The following is a 15,950-nucleotide window of genomic DNA, read 5'->3' on the forward strand; positions in this document are numbered from 1 at the left end:
TATTAGAGAAATATCAAGATACTAGAGTGCAAGCTACTCAATACATAGATACAATTTTAAATTGCAAACAAAATCAACCGCTCGAATCTTTTGTTGATCAATTTTGCTCCGCGCAAGCGGCACTGCAACGCCTAGAAATACCAGATTTATCAGACTTTATGATTACACACATTGCACTCTCAAAGTTAAGTAAAGATGTTGTCTCGTTATTTGAACAAAATCATAAACACATTAAAATACCTACTTTTTCCGATTTAAATAACTTTCTAAAAGAACAATTAAAAATACAAACATTACGCTCCGTTCAAGTTAACATTCAAACTCCAAATAAAAAACCTAATTCATATAAACCTAAATCGCAAACTCAGACTTATACGAGTACAGTCAGCAACAACAATAATTATAGTTTAAATTCTCAAAATACTCAACGTAAGTGCATAATCTGTAAAAATCAAGACGCTCATCCGCTTTACAAGTGTGAGGTTTTTAAAAACCAAGACGCTAAAACTAAGCTAGACATAGTGAGAAAAAATAGATTTTGTGAGTTCTGCCTAGGATTTCATTTAAAATTCCGCTGTAAGAGCCAGGGTCGATGTGGGAACTGTGCATCTAGCTCACATCACAGTCTGTTATGTAGCTCTTTTTCTAAGCCTAGGTATGAACCCGGGACCTCACAGTCACATGCCACCGCTTACTCACCGAACCGCTATGGTGCTAACCACAGTAACGCGCCGATACAGATGCCACCGCAGAATGATAAATCTAGTGATTTGCCAAAGATTACAGCACCACCTCCCGCACCTCACGCTCCGCCAAGTAATCCTTCAGAATTAGCACTTTCGGTGACTACCTCTTCACGCAATTATTCACAAGATACAACTGTACTTTTACCTACCGCAAAAGTAAATGTATGTAGTAACAATACGCAATACGCTATCCGTTTATTTTTAGATACAGGTTCAATGACTAATTTTATATCAAAAGAATGTTGTCAACGCTTAAATTTGAAAATTAAATTCGCTCCGTCAGTTGTAAAAGGCATTGGTCAAACAGAAAGCACATCACTGGGATTTGTAACATTTAAAATTTATTCTCGTTTCGACTCACGCTGTTCTTATACTATTACCGCTAGGGTGATAGACACAATTACCGACCACTTACCAAACGCTCGTATCGATGTTTCCCAGTTAACTCATTTACACGCATTGCCATTGGCTGACGACGATTATCATACTCCAGGGCCGATCGATTGCCTAATCGGTAATGAACTGTTCCCCTTCTTGCTTGGGTGTGACAGAGTGGTCTCGCCTCGTTCGTCTGTAGTCGCAGTTCAAAGCACGCTAGGCTACATACTGATGGGGAGAGCAGACTGCGCAGCTCACAACTCGAACCACCGCTCAAACGATTTTAAAACTTTTTTATGTCAGACAGACTCTCCGTCACTTGATGAAATTACTGAACGCTTTTGGTCATTAGAAAATGTACCTAATAAAATTCACATAAGCCCAGATGATGAAGCATGTGAACGCATCTTTAAAGATACTTACTCACGCGATGAAACAGGCCGATATACTGTTCACTTACCCTTTAAAGATGATCCCGCTAAACTCGGTGACTCATACTCGATCGCCAAACTCCGCTTTCTTCAATTAGAGAAGAAATTAAACGCTAATCCCGCTCTTCGTAAAGATTATAACGCAACCATTCAGTCATACATAGACGAAGGTTATCTTACGAAAGTAGACAACCCTTCACGCGATATAAATTGTTATTATATTCCGCACAGAGCTGTTTATCGCCCTGATAAGCAGACTTCGAAAACTCGTATCGTTCTAAACGCTTCAAGTCAAACTACCTCCGGAAAATCGCTTAACGATTTATTATATGTAGGTCCTAACTTACAAAATAACATATTTGAACTCTTAATAAATTTACGCTTATTCTCAATCGCAGTAACCGCAGATATTGAAAAACATTATTTTCAATTAAATTTAACGCCCGCGCATCACGCTTTTCAAAGAATTCTTTTTAGATTTGACACTGAGCAATCTATTGACACTTATAACTTCACCGTAGTATCATTTGGAGTATCTAGTTCACCTTATCTCGCTATGAGAGTCGTGCGTCAGCTAGCTGAAGACAGCATTGACAGGTACCCGCTCGCAGCTAATGAAGCTACTCATCACATGTACATGGACGATTACATAAACTCAATCGATGGTTTTGAGAAAGCCAAAGAAACTTATCATGAAATGGTCGATATGTTCAACTCGGGTGGTTTCAATTTAACCAAATGGATCTCCAATGACACTAAATTTCTAAATGAAGTTCCTAGCTCTCATAAAAATCCGCACGCAATTAATTTTGATTCAGATGCTCAAGACGTTACAAAAATAGTAGGAATGCAGTGGCATCCTAAACTCGATACTTTTACTTTTAAAATCAACGCTAAGGAAAGTCCACGCGATTATACAAAACGCTTAATTCTTTCGATTACCGCGCGCCTGTTCGATCCAATCGGTCTAATAGGTCCTGTTACCGCTTTTATGAAACTTCTCGTCCAAGAATGTTGGAAATTAAATCTCGACTGGGATACTCCAGTACCCAGCTCAATCGCTCAACAGTTTGAACAATTTTGTAATGAACTACCACATTTAGAACAAATCAAAATTCCACGCTACGTAGGGATGAACTCTGAATCCCATGTAACGCTCATAGGTTTTTCTGACGCTAGTGAAAGATGCTATGGAGCCGCCGTTTACATACGCGTAAGTTCAGATGAACATTCTTCTGGCTCTGTTCATTTGCTCGCTTCAAAATCTAGAGTCGCACCGCTTAAGAAAACATCACTCGCTCGACTCGAGCTTTGCGCATCTCTTCTATTAGCCAGTTTAATTGATTTGATACGTGAAACTCTTAGTAAGCGCTGCAAAATAAATAATATTTACGCATTTTCTGACGCAACAGTAGCCCTTTCATGGCTTCATTCTCCCGCATATAAATACCATACATTCGTTGCCAATAGGATTACCGAAATTAATTCAAAGTTATCTGCTGAACATTGGTATCATATAAAAGGACGCGAAAATCCTGCGGACATTATATCTCGTCCAGTCACGCCGAAAGAATTATTAGAACGCAAACTTTGGTTTAACGCTCCTCAGTGGACAACGCATCCTATATCGCGATGGCCTATAACGCCTTTTCAAGTAAACGCTCATAATGAAAATTTTGAAGAAGCAAAAATTACTGTTCTAGCAGTTGAAACTTCTGTTTCCGACACTCAACATCCGATTGATATCTTAGCCGAACGCTCTTCTAGCTGGTCTAAATTATTGCGCACCATTGTTTACATGTTAAGATTCTCCAAACGCTTAAAATCACGCGGTTCTATTACAGTTTCAGATCTAGATTTTGCAGAAACTTACATAATTCGCTATGTTCAAAATAAACATTTTTCTCAAGATATTCACGCTCTCAAAAATAATAAACCTTGCTCGAAATCGATCTTAAAACTTAACCCATTTCTCGCAGACGACATCATCAGAGTTGGTGGTCGTTTAAGCAATTCGCAATTAAATTTTGGTCAAAAACATCCAATAATCTTACCTTCTAAAGACCGCATCACTCAACTAATAGTTGATTATTATCATATCACTAATTTGCATACAGGACCCGCGTTATTACTCTCTTTACTCAGACAGAAGTTCTGGATCATTGCTGCCAGAAACTTGGTTCGACAACGTGTACACAAATGCAATATTTGTTTTCGCACCAACCCTCAATCTACTTTTCCACAAATGGGAGAGTTACCCGCTTTTAGAGTAGCGCAAGTTAAAGCCTTCGTTCACACCGCTGTGGACTACATGGGACCTTTCTTTGTAACTCACATTCGCCGCCGAGGTATTAAAAGTCATAAAGCGTACGTCTGCATATTTACATGCATGACTACCAAGGCAGTACACCTAGAATTAGTCTCAGATCTTAGTTCTGACTTATTTCTTGCAGCTTTTTTAAGACTAAGCGCACGCAAAGGCCCTGTAAGTCTAATATACAGCGATGGAGCTACTACTTTCTTTGGAGCTAAACGCAAATTAGATGAACTTTACACTCTCATACAGTCCAATGCTTATAAAAATTTCATTGAGAATCGCCTCGCAGAACATCGTATTCAATTTAAGCATAGCCCGCCTTACGGCCCGCATTTTAATGGTCTTAGCGAAATTAACGTTCGCTGTGTAAAAACGCATTTATACAAGGTAGTAGGGACACAAATCCTTACTTATGAAGAATTAAATACAATTATAATTCAAATCGAAAACTTATTAAATAGTAGACCATTATGTATTTTAAGCTCTGATCCGTCAGATCTTTCCGCACTTACGCCCAATCATTTTCTCAATCTCACTCCCGCAAAATATTTACCTTTCGAGGATTTAACGGATATTCCCGACAGCCGCTTATCCCGCTATCAATTGTTAACTAAAATTACTTGTTCTTTCTGGAAACGCTGGAGCCAAGAATATTTGACTTCTTTACAACACAGACAAAAGTGGAATACTCCATCCAACCCTGTGAGTCTTGGAGCTGTTGTTGTAATCAAAGACTCCAACGTTCATCCTCTTTGCTGGCCTCTAGGAGTTATAGAAGAACTCTATCCAGGGAAAGACAGTATAATTCGAGCAGTCAAAGTTAGAACGCGTTCCGGAAGCTACATCAGACCTGTAGTTCGGATATGCCCTCTACCTTCTCAATAGGCTGCTATTAACGCTATTAACTCTATTTAAACACTTTAAACGCTATAATTTTTATCTCTCTCTTGCAATTCATTCTGTTTAGAGGATTACCTCTAGGCGGGGGAAGTTGTAAGCGCCCTCTAGTTACTTAAGTTATTATTATATATTTAATTACGCTATCATACATACACACATACAAACACTCACGCACACATAAAATTCCATCCTATTACCCGCTCTCACACCCCGCTCCTGTCAGTTACCTTTGAACCGGCGTTTACGCACGTCGAGTCTGAAACCCGCTAACTGCGTGACGCCCGCTGTACAAACGCCACGCGCCGCTTGTGTAAAAAACTCATATAACGCTAAATTAATCACGCAAAACCCGCTATTAAACTGTAAAAACGCTACGCTAAGTAAATAACTTAAAATCACATAAACTTTAAAATTAAGTGAAGTGTTCTGCGAATCAGTGCTTCGAAGAAACTATCCACGGAATACGAGAAAGGGAAGACTCCAAACCACCGGTGACCTAACCTGCCTAAATCCAGGTATTTATCCTACAGTTACTAAACTAACAATTGCTCGCGACTTCGTCCGAGTTGAATGTGAATGTACTAGATAAGGTACGTGCTGCCATTAACATAAGCTCTTCGTACATGAGTTAAGTATACAGGGTTACTGGTAATATGTCGGCAATCTGTTAAGGGGGTGTAGGCGAAGTAATTTGCAACCAAATGACCCCTAATGACCCCTAGGCAAATGTCAACCATTTTCGAGTAATTTGACTTTTTGTGTTTTTTAGAAGAATTTGAGGTATGCAACTTTGAAAATTATTAAAAAAAAACCAATGCATGATTTTTTTTTATTTTATTATTATTTGCTTGCTAACACTTCAATACATAATAATCAATCATAAAATGATACATATCTTTAATAGTTTTTAAATCACAGCTACAAATCTGTACAAGTTTCATAATTTACACCAGGTGGTCTGACAAAAATGGTCGATTTATGTAAAAAATTACTGAAGAACTTTATCGGCAGAACACATGAAAAACATGTACAACTTCTCAGCTATCCAACGAGATACAATATGGTACCAGAAATTAGAAATTGGCCGAAAAAAATGCAATTATTGTGAAAAAATGAAATCGTCTTAAGAATACGAAATAATATCTCAACGTCGAATTTTATGGTAATATTCTTATTTCTTATTTAAGATGAGTAATGAGTTATAATTAATCTTACAATTCATTTTCGAAGTATAAAACTCTAAAAATAACACTCTAAAAATAATGAGAGTTCCAAGAATGACATTTTTAATCCTTTGTGTGAACACGTGCACCAATCAGCGCTCTCGGATAAGAAGAGCTTAAAAACATTATCTAGTGACTGGATAGAAAAAACAAAGGCATAAATAGCCAGATTTGCCTAACATTTTTCAGAGAATAGGATAATAATTAAAGCACTGGCAAGTACAATAACATTAGGTGAAGGGTGGGATCCTTAACTTATTTAATTGTATTGTATTTATAAATTCTTAGACTTAAAAGATAAGACATTTAAAATGTTTCATAATTTTTGCAAAACTGCAAAAATTTACAGTTTGCTTGTGCCACTTGTACTGTACAGATCATCTCTACCTAAGTTGGTACCTACATCATTGTGAATTTGGAAGTGAATTGACCAGGCTTTTTCTTATGGACTGTTTCTGGCATACTCTGTGATTTGGCTTGTGATTGGACTCTGATTTATTGCTCTCCCGACAATTTGGCGCGTCAAAAGGACTAATGGCTGCAGAAAGAACCCAGTACTCCAATGAGGAATACGCCAATATCCTTTTTTGTTATGGATATTGTGACGGCAATGCTTTGGCCGCTCGCCGTGAATATCTTCGCCGATTTCCTCCTCAGAGGAGGCCCAATTCCTTGGCCAGCAAGATGTCCAGACCTGACACCTATGGACTATTATGTCTGGGGACATATGAAGAGCCTAGTGTACGATGTCTCACCAGTGCCATCAGTCGAAGAATTGAAAATTAGAATAATAAATGCAGCTAATTCAATAAGAACCAATTTGACAAGTAATGTAGTAAAATCTCAATTAAGAAAAAGAATGCGCCTGTGCATAAGAAATAGAGGGTCACATTTTGAAAATGAACTTTAGAATTTAGTTTTAATGGCTTAGTGTAACTTATCTACGTAATTATTTTAAACTTCCTAAACGATTATTGTAATTTTTGATTGCAGACGATTTCGTCTTTTTAACAATAATTGTATTTTTTTTCGGCCATTTTCTGATTTCTGGTACCATATTGTATCTCGTTGGGTAGCTGAGAAGTTGTACATGTTTTTCATGTGTTCTGCCGATAAAGTTCTTCAGTAATTTTTTACATAAATCGACCATTTTTGTCAGACCACCTGGTGTAAAATATGAAACTTGTACAGATTTGTAGCTGTGATTTGAAAACTATTAAAGATAAGTGTCATTTTATGGTTGATCATTATGTATTGAAGTGTTAGCAAGCAAATAATAATAATAATAAAAAAATTCATGCATTGGTTTTTTTTTATAAATTTTCAAAGTTGCATACCTCAAATTCTTCTAAAAAACACAAAAAGTCAAATTACTCGAAAATGGTTGACATTCGCCTAGGGGTCATAAGGGGTCATTTGATTGCAAATTACTTCGCCCACACCCCCTTAACGGATTGCCGACATATTACCAGTAACCCTGTAGATATATTGAGCTTACCTAAGATGCATAAATCTTATTCAAGAAAATATTCTAAGACAAAATCATGTCTGCAAATTCGTTCGCATACATCGATGGTTCGCATGGATTAGTGACTAAAAATCCCCTGGGAACGCGGTGATTTTCCAGGATAAAAAGCAACACAGTCTCCAGAATGCACACTATCTCTGTACCCGTCGAAATCAGTTAAACAGATCAACCGTGAGAAGATAACATGATAGTCAGACACATTTTCGTATTTACCTACAGTATTAGTGTGCCTGTTTTTTTATACATGGCATAATATTGTATATCAAATCTTTGAAAAGAGCAACCGCCGAGTTTCTTGCTGGTTCTTCTCGGTAGGAAAGGCATTCTGAACCAGTGGTAGATGCTTTTGACGATTCAAAAGAACTTGTAAAAGTCTAATTGAATAAAAATGTTTTGAATTTGAATTTGTGGTAATAATCGCATCTGAATCCAACTACAAGTTAGAAACTTATGAGCACGCAGACAAACGCAGTCTACGACTTTGTTTTACATAAGTACTCTAATTACAGTCTTATTCATAAAAATCCCTTAATATAGGTTTAAAACGTTCATTAGCTAAAATGCTCATTAGGCCTATTAAACGTTTCATAACTTTCTTTATTCATAAAGGTTCAATAAACCTCTCACAACTAAATTCTCGCTATAGGCTAGTTTCGCTTTGTTATGTTGTCGTTCTGATGAATTCATAGACAAAATTGCAAAAAAACTGGGCTCTACACAGAAAAGTGACGCAGGTGTGACATTTGTTTTCGAATTTCGGTCAATTGTCTGAGTTCTGGAGGATAGTTAGGTATTGTCGTTCGGAGTTTTGTTCCGATTTATTTAATTATAAAAATGGAAACAGGAAGGAATTTAGAAATTAGCGTTAGATTTTATTATACTATTTAAAAAAAAGATGTATTAGGTAAAAGTATGTATTAGAATTTAGATACAGTACCTGGACATTCATGGAATAAAATCCTTTTTTTTTAAATTGAAAATATTACAATAAAACTTAAAGCTAGCCTTATCTAATTACTATGCAAATCATGCCCGTGTGGAATGGTGCCAAGAATACTGGCTGCATTTCCACGCTTGACAGCCAGGCTGATCCGTTGCGCAAAAAATGAGCCAGCCCTTTTTTTTACCCAAATCCTTCTCGGTTTATGTAGTTAGGTACTGAGCTGCATCACCGCCATATTTCTTACGTTAGAAGAAATCACATACCTATGTAAAAGAATGATTACATGAAAAGAAACTTCGAAATTAGGTAGAAACTTTTAGGTACCTACTTCACGACGTCCGTCCCTAGCATCTTATGGCAGTTAAAACTTGCAACTCTAGTTAATTACCACAGCCTCTCGAATCCAGAATAAATAACGTACAAATAATAATTACAATGCAATGACACTAGAATCAACCAAAACAAAATAACCTCACTTCCAAACAAATTATCAGCTGTTAAGACAAGACGGCGGCCACCTTGTTCTTTAATACGGGTTTATAGTAGGGTTCAGCCTGTTATAAGTTATGGAGCCGTTATTGAACACTTTTAGCACTATTGAACGTTTATGAATCATGTTTTTGAGAACTTTGCTTATAACAAGCTAATAAAGCTTCTACAATTTTTTATGAATAAGACTGTTAGTATTTAGAGAAAAGGTACCTACCTAAGCTTTATAAAACTCGTTCTTGGTGTAATAAAATATGTTTCCATTGGGTTGACCTTTCTTTTTATCATATTGTTATGAGTTCCTCGTTTTTGATACAATCAAACGGATTTCCATTTTATGAGTTAAAATTATTATTGCTTCATATTTTATGTCGTTATTTGGTAAGTATTTACAAAGTACTGCCTATTTTAATAGAACTTGTGAATTGTCAAAGGAATCAATTTTAATGAGCTTCAAGCTCGTAAACTTTCTAAATGAATGCAAACATTTAAATGCAGAGTAAAAAGTACAAAATGTATTATTTTAAGTCCCCTTGAGTAACCTTCTATATTGATTTACACACCTCGAAATATTTTGATTAGGAATTTTGCATTTTTACGTACTTACGGTTTTAATTTGATTATATATTTTTATGCCAGGGACAAATCTCTAACTAGATAGGTAGGCATTTAAAAACTCCTTGTGATTTAATAAAAATATTAACCCTTCCGCGAAACATCGAAAATTACCGTATGTGGAACTTCGGATGGTAAAAATATCTAAGATTATCTTTAAAAAAACTACAAAAAAAAAAAAACAAAGTGTTAGATCTACGTTATAGAGAGAATCTACATGCAAATATTTCTAGACTTAGCAGTTCAAGCTAACAACTAAAAACAGAGTTTATAAAATAGAACAAGTGTAAATTAAAAATTTATAACACCTCCGACAAGTAAAGGTTACAGTAACTAGAAAACAGCTGAACCGATTATCTTGGATTATAGCTAAGAACACTCTCGATCAAGCCACCTTTCAAACAAAAATCGGTTCATTAGTTTAGGAGCTACGATGACACAGACAGATACACAGATACACACGTCAAACTTACAACACCTCTCTTTTTGGGTCGGGGGTTAAAAACATAGGCAAGAAAGAATACGAGCAAATAAAAACGGATATGAAATAAGGGTTTGATTCGAATGTAACAAAGCAACCGTATACCGTAAAGTACGGTGTCTTATGGTATTAAATCTTGAAGGATGTAGGTAACAAATTTCATTTACGGGAGGATTCATACCTTCATACGGTGCCGTTTGACAATCGTCGGTAACTTGTTCGACATGCCGGTGCACACTCGAGCGTGAGTTCCGTAGCATAATGGCTACAACGTGACCGCCCCTTTTAAATCTTAGGTTAGGAACTAGGAAATCTGTCTCTACATTATAAGAAAATATTTTTGGATTTTTCTTTTTACTGGCTTGTTATTTTTCTCACGCGTCATTCATCTGCACTTTTATTAGAAGTAAAAGTTTGTAAGTTTAGACGTAGGGGGGTAATCTCCGGACTTATGTTTAGATTTTGAAAATTCTTTCACTGATTGGTAGTTTTGTAATCCCTTTGTGATGTGGGCTATAATTGTCTGTCAGCGGGCTATATCTCGTGACCCGTAATAGGTAGAGAGTTGGCACAGATTGTTTACTTCTAAGTATTACCGTTAAGTATAACAATAAATAATAAAGACTTCAAAATCACCGCCATGAAAATTAAAAAGTATTATCTCTTGTAGCATGGCACGGAACCCTTCGTGTGCGTGTCTGACTCGCACTTGACCGATTTTTATACAAATAAACTTTTGGGAGTGCTTTTGAATCTCATTTGAATATATCCTACCATTCAATAAGACGAAAATTTAGGCTTCAACACGCCGAACGCGAAGTATTTATAAAGCAAATAATAAATTATATTGATATGGACGCGTTTTTATACCTCGGGGCAAGATTCGTCAATTAGATGCCGTAATCAATTTGTTCGATCTCGACCAAAATATCGAAAAGTGATTAAATTACCACTCGTAATATAAAAAGTGAAAAGCCAAGTCGTTAAAGATTTTAAAGTCCGATATGCAACTTTCCAAAGAGTCAGCATCTTTGGAAACTTTTCGGCAAACATCTTTCGGGGTCCTAAAATGTGCAATGTAACTTGATAGAGATGGAATACGAATCGAGATATTTAAATTTCACCCGTCAATAGGGTTGTACGATACGATATGATATTTTCCTTTTTATATGAATTCAGCCATTGCATCGCTAACATTTTAATAGGTACATTTTAGCCGGAAAAATTTAAAGTTTTCCGGCCTAAAATGTAACTCCAACCAAATTCCATGTGGATGGACTATACCTACCCACACTAGCTTACATCCCGGAAACGCAACAAAATAGGCTACTTTTTATCCCGAAAAATCAAAAAGTTCTCACGGGATTTTCAAGAACCCAAGACTTTAGAGCTAGTGTTGACGACAGTATAATTCATTCAAGCAAAATTATACTTGCACAAAACATCCCTATAAACGTAAACATAGAATCTCATCAAAACCAGTCGGTGTGCAAACTAGTTTTAAATTAGTATGAACTTTGTATTGACGACCACGAGATAATTTTAAAATTCCTATTCAAATTAATGTGATTCATCCTTATTGAAACTCAAAAATTACTTTAAAAGAACTACGTACTCCCATTTTTAAAAGGTTCAGCTGCAAATTGCATCTTTGCTTTCATTCATAATAATTTCTAGTTTTTGCTTTTATTCAATTAATTTTAATTAAAACCACGCACTCGACCTTAAACTGCATCATCGCCTATTATTTAATGTGATTGCGGCAGTCAAGTTTATCTTTATTTATCTAAGGAAAATAGTAAAAAAATGACAAACACAAAGTACGAAGTTTGATGATAATAATTTAAAAAAATACCGGTAGTTAAATCTTAAATATTATATACGTACAAAAGTGCAGAAGATAGATATAAATAAAATCATAATAATTATGCAGAAATTAACGAAAACACATTTCAGTGCAGTTTTATTTGCGGTAAATTGTTTATTGCTTGACTGATTTTTAATTATTAATTTTATTGACTTCCAAAAAAGAGGAGGTTCTCAATTCGTCGGAATCTTTTTTTTTCTATTGGAGGCAACCCTACATGTCAGCCGGGTCAACGTGGTCGTTTTATCAAAGAAAATAGTCTTCACGAATTCCTCATTACTTCCTCACTTCCGAGAGAAGTCACGGATATGTTATTGCCTACGTAACAGACGTGACCGGAATCAGTGACGAATTATTTGACATCGCGATTCATATATTTCAAGTAATTACAGCACTCCTAGCATAACTGGTAGGGCATCATTTCTCGTGAGCATTAGGAAAATCATATCGCTCTGTCAATTTCAATGGCGTATGACCGTGATAATTTTGAAGATAAAAAACACGTGCAAGATAGATAAGTAGAAGTTTATTTGAAGTAACAAATACAAACGAAATTGCACTTAATAAACTAAATAAAACTAAACTTACGCGAACTACATACTACTGTATGATTTCTATATCAGCTAAAATTCTGCAGCAACAATTCACATAACAGCAATCGAGCCTTTTGGCTATCATGCTCATGACTCTGATGGCATTGGCCCGTACCTACTCGTACCTGTTAGGCTAGACCCGCTGAACAGAATATTAAAGCATTATTTATTTACCTTAGTAAATAATCTCTGAAGATCGTTCGTTTTAAATTATCATAGATCTAATAGAGAGAGAGAGAGAGCCAGCGCGTGCTAGACATTCGTGATTTTATAAAAGCTGAAAGTTCATCTGCGTATTTCCTCCAGCACTGGGAGGAACGATCAGCGGCTATGACGTTTGGATTATGGTGACTTTGGGAGATATCATGTAATAAAGGTGTAAAAAATCTTAAAAAAGTTATCGTCTAATTTTTTTTACATTTTCTATGGATCAGTAGGTATTAGAAATCAAATCATGCATTGCCAGACACTTAGCATCGTGGCAACCCTCTCAAACTTTTAAACTTTAAGGGCGTCTGGCACGGGGTTACCATAATTTTGATAACAGAAGCCTCTGCACATTAAATTTTCATATCCCAGCTCAGCGACTGGTGTTGACCTCCGAAACCTAAAATTCCGGTCAAAATTAAACTATGAATTTTGTCTGCGGTTACAGTAACATAAAATACGCAATCATTTGCCGCTGTTACAACTAGGGCATATCAATCTCAGTCATGATCGAATAGGTTGCAATAAATTGACATTTTGCGTCAAACCAATTTGCCTTTAATTTAAAAACCAATGCTGTTAAAATGATTAGTAGACGGCTATACACACCGCCGCTGTCGTTAAATTAACCCCCTATAATAAACATTATTGTTACATTTCGTGATTGTGTGACTGATAATATCAGTAGGTAGGGTAACTTTGATTGATGTTGTGAAACAAAATATTACGGTAGGTATTGTAAGGTTATTTTTAAAATATTGATTTGAGTTGTCAAAAATAATATAAAATTATTAATTTACCTAATGCAGGTAGTTTGATAAAATCGATATTTGGCTCATTCGATGTCATACAATCTGTTGCTAGGAGGTCAACAAGATTGAACTTGCATAAATACGGGTGTTTCGAAGGTTTTAGTTTAGTCTCCTTCCGAGATTCGGGGCGATATCGCATATTTTCGGTTTTTGTATTGTGAACTGGATAATTAGATGTTGTGATAGCAATCACGCTCTAATTAAATTATTTATTTTGGCATTAGTTTTTTTTAGATTAAAACTCTCGGATAACCTCTACACATTGAACCTGATGTTTTTTGTGTTGGTTTGAGAGGACATTCCAATAATTCGATAAAAATATTTAAATAATACCTGCTTTTCTGAGTGACGTCAATAATTCAGAAGCGGGACGTGTCTCACGTTGTCTTAATTTCGCTTTGGTATCTTTTTGTAAACAACCCACATTTGATTAAAATTTTTATTGAGTTTGATTTGGTGATTAAAATTTTTAGTTTTTTTTTTAAAGAATTTAGTCTTTTGTGAAGTGGAAAGTAACTTGCAGTAAGTAATTCAGATTTCGTGTACATCGAATGAGAGGTTAGTCGTTTGGATTTATTATTGATTTGATATTAAAACTGATAGTTCGGCAGTTCATGGATAGGTTTTAATGATTTGACGGAGGGCAGGATAGCCCATGATTTGGATTTGACTTAGGGCAGGGAAGCCCGCGACTGACATGACAAGATTGATTAGAAACACGAGGACGTGTTAAATTCAGGACGGCCGAACTGTAAGGTTATTTTTAAAATATTGATTTGAGTTGTCAAAAATAATATAAAATTATTAATTTACCTAATGCAGGTAGTTTGATAAAATCGATATTTGGCTCATTCGATGTCATACAATCTGTTGCTAGGAGGTCAACAAGATTGAACTTGCATAAATACGGGTGTTTCGAAGGTTTTAGTTTAGTCTCCTTCCGAGATTCGGGGCGATATCGCATATTTTCGGTTTTTGTATTGTGAACTGGATAATTAGATGTTGTGATAGCAATCACGCTCTAATTAAATTATTTATTTTGGCATTAGTTTTTTTTAGATTAAAACTCTCGGATAACCTCTACACATTGAACCTGATGTTTTTTGTGTTGGTTTGAGAGGACATTCCAATAATTCGATAAAAATATTTAAATAATACCTGCTTTTCTGAGTGACGTCAATAGTATAATAAGATTTTTAAAAGTAATAGCAAAATGGAGGTAGATATTGCTATTGTGGCTGTAAGTAACTCGACTTAGAATTTTCGAATGAATAGTTTGAACTTTGGTTATTATAATTGGTTATTATAATAATTATTATAACATTAATTTAAAAATATGTTTCTTCAACAACAATATTAAACAAGATTTACTAATTTAGAAATCTTTTACTGGATAATAATAATATACCTAATGGTAAGCGGCGCGGTGGTCGTTGGAAAGTAGGTTCTGAAATCTTTGGACTAGACTTTAGTATTAAACTAAGTAAGTAAATTGAGCTAATTCTTTCTTTTCTTTTTTTTTAATTACTAAATGGGTAATAATAAAGTTTAACTAGCAATAATGGTTTGGTGAACGAGAGTACTCTTAGTTCACGAAAACCATTATTAACACGACTCACTTACTAAATTTCAAATTTCTGTGAAAGGAAAACGCTTTTCTCCTAAAATAATCAGTGGAAACTAATTCAAGAGGCACTTGTGTGGCTCCTATCTAGTCCCGCAGCGCCGCGCCGGGGCGAATCGGGGCCTTATTTGAATAACAATGGATATCCCGGGACACTACAGCCAACTCTCGTTCACCTCTCGACATGTACTCTCTGTAATTCAGCTGGAAAACTAGCTCCTTCATATAGCCGGCTTCGGAATAAACCTGTTTATAGTGCGTAAGGGACTGCCATAAAATGTTGCCTTTTTCAGACAAAGGCTACTCAAGAATTGTTTTAAATAAGTTGATGCCGAAAAAACACATCTTGTTAAACGAAACTCGACCTGACGCGACCGACGCAATGCCACGATACGCACAGCTGAGTCCAACAAAATCGTAGTAGGTATATCACACTTCACACTAATATTATAAAGCTGAAATTTTGTGTGTATGTGTGTATGTTTGTTACTTTTCACGCAAAAACTACTGGATGGATTTGGCTGAAATTTTGAAGACATAGATTATACCCTAGATTAACACAGGCTACTTTTTATCCCAGAAAATTCACGCGACCGAAGTCGCGTCGATTTTGTCTCAGCATAAAATAAACTGCTGCTGGCACACGTTGCTTAAGGCCGCGAAAGTAATGTTTCTGTTTACAGCATGATGCCCCACTGTCTCATGTCGTTGCTCTGGCGTAAGACAGCCTTTATAACTTATTTGACTTTATAACTTGCCTGACTCTTAAATCATGCCCGAAGTCGTTTATTTTTTA

At 35.8% G+C, this 15,950-nt stretch overlaps 2 protein-coding genes across 6 annotated transcripts in view; one reads left to right on the forward strand and one right to left on the reverse strand.

Moving 5' to 3' along the window:
- LOC123872016 overlaps positions 1-15,950 on the reverse strand; it is a 303,144-nt gene that overhangs the window by 52,556 nt on the left and 234,638 nt on the right. The window lies entirely within an intron of this gene.
- On the forward strand, positions 1,857-4,797 carry LOC123872017. Its single transcript, XM_045916130.1, has 2 exons — positions 1,857-3,367; positions 4,085-4,797. The coding sequence occupies exons 1-2, from the start codon at positions 2,112-2,114 to the stop codon at positions 4,755-4,757; spliced, it is 1,929 nt and encodes a 642-aa protein (XP_045772086.1). The 5' UTR covers positions 1,857-2,111; the 3' UTR covers positions 4,758-4,797.

This window comes from Maniola jurtina, chromosome 14 (genome assembly GCF_905333055.1).
Source record: "Maniola jurtina chromosome 14, ilManJurt1.1, whole genome shotgun sequence".
NCBI classification, from domain to species: domain Eukaryota; kingdom Metazoa; phylum Arthropoda; class Insecta; order Lepidoptera; family Nymphalidae; genus Maniola; species Maniola jurtina.